At 42.4% G+C, this 6,947-nt stretch overlaps 1 protein-coding gene across 1 annotated transcript; it reads right to left on the bottom strand.

Annotated features, from left to right (window-relative positions):
* Positions 1 to 1,757: 1,757 nt before the first annotated feature.
* Positions 1,758 to 2,945, bottom strand: LOC120021133 (transcription factor Sp5-like). Its single transcript, XM_038964775.1, has one exon. The coding sequence runs from the start codon at positions 2,943 to 2,945 to the stop codon at positions 1,758 to 1,760; it is 1,188 nt and encodes a 395-aa protein (XP_038820703.1).
* Positions 2,946 to 6,947: the final 4,002 nt, after the last annotated feature.

The raw sequence follows: 6,947 nt of genomic DNA, 5'->3' as shown, positions 1-6,947 counted from the left end.
CGCTGCTGTTTGTCCCCCTATCATTATTCTGATCTTGGTCATGGTCATGTTATAAGACTGTCAAAAAGGAACTGATAGTGAGAGTTCTTATCCTGAAAAACTCGGAACGTCCTTGCCCATTTCCTTCATTTAGCCTACACACTAACTGTTGCCTTTGTGAAATGAATACTACCACTCTCAACAATCCCACAAAAACAATACAAAAGTGAACAATAGCACCAATTAGCAAGAGTAATTTGATGTATTTCGCATCAAATGGAACAACGTTTCACACATCCGTAGGTGTTTGCTTGCGGTTCATTTTGCCTACATGACAGTCCTTGGGGGAGTGTACTGGAAAAATACTGTAGGTATTTAGCGCCATCAAATGGTGAGTTGAGAGACAACTTTATATGCTCAATATAGGGCTCCTGGTGGTAGATTGCATATGGCTACCTGAGGATAAAAGATGCTCACACACATGTTCAAATATAGCTTTTCAGGTGGAATGCTGAGGTTTCTGGCAATGTATGTCAGATTTGGCAAGAATTGAAAAAATGCGAACGGGGGAAGGGTGGGATCATAAATTGTCACCACGGCTAAATCAAAGGACACTGGTATCAGCTGGGGGCCAATAAACAAGGGAGTTTCCTTCCTTGTTAGAGCTCTCTGTTGCTATACCTCGACCCATAGAGAGATTATTAACTGGCTAAATAGTAACTGCCAACATTGCAAAACAATCATTTAATCTATCATTATTGAAAAGTGTTATCTTTTTTTGTTTTATTTGAATGAAATCAAGCTGTTTTTTACTCTAACTTAGTTTTGCTTATTTGAGATTTTATGCTCATGTAATGTAGATCAATGTCTATCGAATCACACTACTTTTAAAACTTTCTGGGTACCAAATTCCAATTAATTTGCAATGTCATTTATCCTATGCATATCAAATTCATTCATAAGACGTTTTATAATTACAATACAAATGTAAAAAAATACACACTTAAAAATAAGCCAATAAGCCAATAATTTTAATTTATCAAAAATAGAAGGCTTAATTAATAGCACAATAAATTCTAGTGTTTTTTTGTTTGTTTGTTTTATTTGACAATTTAAGATACATGAAAAATGTTATACCCGGCAACAGATACTCATACCACAAACTGTCTAAAATATAAACACCATAAAGTCAAAAGACCATTGTGGTGTAGTTAGTGTTTATTATTGAAAACCGTAACACTGAAAAAACTCTGCTGGCAGACTGAATGAAAATAACCATAGTAAACAGCATTATTTCCATGAATCTTTGTACTCTGACTTCCTCTCTGATGTCTTTGGTCATTCTCTGAGACCACTTATCTCCATTAGGGGTCCATGAGAAAGGAATATTCAATCACCTCAGCCCTCCTGCTTTTATTGCAAGTCTCCACACAGGCAGGCAGGCATGCTGAACAGAACGGCCTCTGAAGATCACAGGCCTCCTGCTGGTAGCCCGGGGACAATGCTGGCTACAATGACCATGACAAACACATTGTCAAGACAATGGTTTGACAGTGTAAAAGTTTGTGTGTTTGCAAGAAGTCGCTTTTTTCAAGAGAAAGGCCATTGAATCACTGATCTGCCCTTGACTCTCAGTCTCCACACTGGCCCTCCTGTCTTTCTGCTCTTTCTGAGGGTCTCATCACCTGGACTCCACACACACAGAGACTGGCGCTGGGGGTCTCAGAATATAGCACACTGACTGTGAGTCCCTTGGCTTACCTCTCTTGGTCTTTTCTCTACTCCTTCTTGATGTTCCTATCTGGTCCTCTGCTGCCACCCGGTCGCTGTGGAGCCTCCTGCTGGGGGCCCTGGCTGTCCCTTGATTCTGGCTGTCCCCTCTTACCCTGGTGGGTCTTCTCGTGTTTTGCTAGGTGGTCGCTCCGCATGAACCTCTTCCCACATGCCTGACAACTGAAGCGCTTCTCCCCCGTGTGTGTGCGCAGATGCCTCTGTAGCTCGTCCGAGCGTGTGAAGTTCTTCCCGCAGAAGAGCCAGCTGCAGAGGAAGGGCCGCTCCCCAGCATGCCAGCGCAGGTGGGCCTTCAGGTGGGACGTCTTCTTATACACCTTGCCACACTCGGGCAGGTGGCAGATGTGGAGCCTCCTCCGGCCTGGTTCTTCTGGGTTTGCTGGAGCCCCTGTGCCTCCAGAAGTGGACTGGCAGTTGGGGCACTTGCAGCGCCTGCAGCGGCGTGTGGAGCCCAGCAAGCCCTTGGATGAGCCCTGGAGGAGGGCCGCGATCTGAGGCTGGTGCCCCAACACCAGCTGTCTGCCCAGGGCAAAGGGGTGAGGGTGGTGATGGTGGGGGTGGCTGTGAGGTTGGTGATGGCCATGGGGGCTGCTGGTGGTCTGCGGCAGGCTCCACCACTGCTGACCTTCCTCTGTATACCCACCAGGGTGGTAGGGGTGTCTTGTTGTGGAAACTTGGAGGAAGTTAGGAAAGTTCTGCCCAATACTATTGTTCTGGTGGTTGAAGTATGGGGTATGAGAGCTACCCTGGACCTGAGGAGCGAGCATCTTTCCTGGAGAGAGATCAAAGGCGTAGGCAGTCGGGGTGGAGGAGGGCTCAGCCGGAGGGGTGAGAGGCAGCTCATGGAGGTGGTGGTGGTGGTGGGGGTGAGGGCCCAGTCCACTCTGGATGTGGCCAGGAAAAGATAATTTTGGCACTGTCAGAGTTGCCACCTGTTGGACCCCAAGACTAGAGCTCTGGACCACATCCCCGCCCCACAGCTGGAGCATCCCAGTCATGGAGCTCATGGTCCCCTCATAAGGATTGTGTTGCCGCTCCTGCCCCACTCCACTGCCTCCCAGATGGGCTTGGCCACAGGTTCTGGCCAGGAAGGAGGATAGGGGATGGGGCTCGTTCTCAGGAGAGGAGCTGGCTATGCGGTGCTGTGGAGTAGAGAGAGAATGGATGTTAGACATGCGGTACACTATTGAATTTGATACTCTTGAGTAAAAAACAAGATACAAAATCAATATATTATAGTGATTACCGAGAAACAATAGAACAGTGGTGACCTTTTACAGTGGACTATAACATTTTTATTTCTAAAATATATGTTATACTTTTTCTATGTATTTAATGAACTAAACTAAATTAACAGTAAAATACTGTTAACAAATGAATAAAAAATACGAATTCCTAAAAAGATACTGGGAGAAAATGAATCTATTATTGCACGTGGCACTTTCAAAATGTACTCTAAAGTAACACTGAAGTGTCTCTCCTATACCAAATTTCCTCCAAAAACATTCCAAACATATTTTCCTCCTCACCTGTAAGAAAGGTTGTAGAAAGTGATCGGTCCCCGGCAAAGCGGCCATCAGTTTTTGTGTCTCCACTACGCGCATCTGTGGCCAAAGTAGCTTTTTGACTGGTCGCAGCGCACCGAAACAAAATCTTATCTAGAAAACGAGATTTTGTAGTGTCTCAATTCTCATCCAGTCAGACTCCTTTACTGAAAAAATAAATAAACCCCATAACGTGTTCTGTAAATTATCGTGAAGAAATAAAAATACCATAGAATAAAAACAGATTGTAGAAACAATTCCAAAATCCGGGCTCCGGTGGTATCCCTTCTGCAAGCTATCTCTCCCAGTAATTTTAGGTGACAAACTTTCAGCAACCTTGTCTTCACTGATTGCCTCGAACGCTATATCCTTTGAAGTGCGACGAGACCAATCGACACATTCTTGGCAGCATCTTGTTATGGAGAGATGTCCTCTGCGGGATCCCTTTCACGAGTAGGCCTACAGAAAAGTAAGAACTGTGCGTGCGTGTGTGTCAGCGAGAGAGAGAGAGAGAGAGAGAGAGAGAGAGAGAGAAATGATTTTTTCTCCCCCACTATTCGTACTACAACTATTTGCACACTGCTAAAACACTGTAGGCTACATAGATGATAATATAACGCTTGAAATGTCTTTATGTTTTTATAACCTTTTTAGTGCAATGTTTACTGTTAAGTTTTAATATTTTTTGGTTGATGTTGTTAAATTTGTTTCTAACTAACTTTCTTCTTGTTTCTTGTTTATTTCACTTGCTTTAGCAATGTAAACATATGTTCCCTATGCCAATAAATCCCTTTTGAATATAAATTCATATTGAATTGAGAGAGAGAGCGCGAGAGAGCGCGAGGGGGTGGGGAGGCAGGGGGGGACAGAGAGACAGACAGAAACCTTTATCGGTATTTATAGTTTAGCTAGATAGGCTAATTTAAATGAATGGCCAAACTATCCACAATTTATATTTTTATGATAAGGCTAATACCTTCGGCCTACTACCAGAAATTAGTTTAATCAACATTGTTTCCACACCATTTCAATTACAACAAAAAGCAATGTGATGACGTTAAATCAACGTGGAAAACGGATTGGATTTGCTAAAAGTCATCAATGTAAGGGGATTTTGAACTTTTAACCTAAATCCAATGACAGAGTGAACTTTTTTTGTTGACTCAACCAAACTCAACCAAACGTAAATCAAAACTAGATATTGAACTGATGTCTGTGCCCAGTGGGGTATGCCTACTAGGCTGCTACTTCATTGCAAGTGTTTGGAAGTGATTTGAGCTGGTGGTTGACGTTTTTGGGGGTTTCCTTCTTAATTCTGTATAATAATCCAGGATCAAAGAGCCCCAATAGCATCTGAAAGTCAAGCAAACTGAAGGTTTTCCTCCCCCTGACGATCTCCCTCCCACTGGTTCAAGTGAAGGCCAATATCAAATCGTATCGCAGATGCAACATTTTCTACGTGATGACCATTTTGCTTCTTCAAAGAGCTCTGCAAGAAGTGTCAAGTTACATTTGCAAAGCAAAGTGCTTTAAATTTACAATGGACTTTATTTTCTTTCGATTGAGCCTATTTTCTGGCATTTGTATTAGTTTTATTTCTTTACTAGATAACTATGACACCATATTTCAGGAGCCAATAACCATTGTGTAGTTATTTGTAAATTTATTCTTCCATATCTCTTTTACCCGCATTTTCATTTCAAGATGTATCCTTCGAAATTGATATGACAATGGACATTTCATTGTAACGGATATATTAGGTATATCTAGTTTGCTTCTTCTGTCAGTCCCAACATCTCTATGGCATCCCCACATAGACCTATATCTAGCTCTACACTAAGGACTGTGATTTGACAAGATGGTCCTCTACACTAAGGACTGTGATTTGACAAGATGGTCATAACAGATGTGAGGGACAGGCTCCCCCTGTGCCAATAAACCTAGAGAGCCATTATTAGCTGTTCAAGACACAGTAATTGGGCACAGTTAAGAGGCCATTATGTTATAAATGATGTTTTATACATCTTATAAGCCCATAACTGCCGTTCGAAACATGATTGTTTTGATCGTAAAGATTTTTATAATATAAAAGGTAGCTAGTGGAAACCAATTCTTACGGCATATAGCGCGTTGATTCCCGCGTGCACTGATTGAGGGACGAGCGTGGCGTAGGAGTGACACCACCATCTATGTAAGACAATGGAACAAACATGTATCACACCAGTGGATAATACAAACCCTTTTGGCAGATTTCTTCTACGTTTGTCATGAATTTTTCACATAATTGGAATATGGAAATTAGATCCAATAGAAAATGTTGTAAATTATGTTTAGAGGTTATTGTACAATATGCTATAAGATGTTTGATTCACGCATCAATTTATGGATAAAGCCAAGCAAATAAGAACCAAGCAGAAACTTGAAGATCAATATTGAGGCAGTAGTGCTGGGTCTCATTCAGACAGGCGTAGCGGTGTGTTTCATCATCGCTACAGAGGATGTCAATTACATTGCTTCGCATTTCCTGTCCCACTGCCACCCCCCTTCCCCTCCAACCCCTCTCCTTCTAACTCGTTTCTCTCACTGATCCCAGATGACCGTCTTTGAAGTGCTAACGACTCTCTCTCTTCTCACTTTGAACTGTGAAGCGCACAATGCTCCCGTGGTCGTGCCCAGCGTCCCCTGTCTCACACCGTGGCGCGTTGAGCTGTTGCTCTGTGCTGCGGAGCATCATTTAAATACACCTGGATCCAGATGGAGCTCCCAGGGATCATTAGAAACAACCTGGGTAGATGTTTTTTATTTAATTTTTTATTTAACCTGTATTTAACTAGGCAAGTCTGTTAAGAACAAATTCTTATTTACAATGACGGTTTACCAAAAGGCAAAAGGCCTCCTGCGGGGACGGGGCCTGGGATTAAAAATAAAAATATATAAATATAGGACAAAACACACATCACAACAAGAGAGACAACACAACACTATATTATTTTATTATTGTTTTTTATTTCATCTTTATTTAAGGTAGGCCAACTGAGAACAAGTTCTCATTTACAACTGCGACCTGGCCAAGATAAAGCAAAGCAGTGCGACAAAAACAACAACACAGAGTTACACATAAACAAACGTACAGTCAAAAACACAAAATAAAAGAAAAATCGAAAAATCTATGTACAGTGTGTGCAAATGTAGAAGATTGGGGAGGTAGGCCATAAATAGGCCATAGAGGCAAAAATAATTACAATTTAGCATTAATACTGGAGTGATATATGTGCAGATGATGATGTGCCAGTAGAGATACTAGGGCGCAAAAGAGCAAGAGGGTAAGTAATAATATGGGGATGAGGTAGTCTGGTGTGCTATTTACAGATTGGCTGTGTACAGGTACAGTGATCAGTAAACTGCTCTGACAGCTGATGCTTAAAGTTAGAGAAGGAGATATAAGACTCCAGCTTCAGAGATGTTTTTTTTTTTTCTGCTGGAGCGCGTGCTACGGGTGGGTGTTGCTATGGTGACCAGTGGGCTGAGATAAGGCGGGGCTTTACCTAGCAAAGACTTATAGATGACTTGGAGCCAGTGGGTTTGGCGACGGATATATAGTGAGGGCCAGCCAACGAGAGCATACAGGTTGCA

Source organism: Salvelinus namaycush, chromosome 2 (genome assembly GCF_016432855.1).
Source record: "Salvelinus namaycush isolate Seneca chromosome 2, SaNama_1.0, whole genome shotgun sequence".
In the NCBI taxonomy this organism is placed as follows: Eukaryota; Metazoa; Chordata; class Actinopteri; order Salmoniformes; family Salmonidae; genus Salvelinus; species Salvelinus namaycush.
This window is presented reverse-complemented; position numbering and strand designations above follow the sequence as displayed.

Bases quoted from the DNA above. Each gene is read 5' to 3' on its own strand.
- LOC120021133 (XM_038964775.1), bottom strand. From the start codon at position 2,945: ATGTCTAACATCCATTCTCTCTCTACTCCACAGCACCGCATAGCCAGC.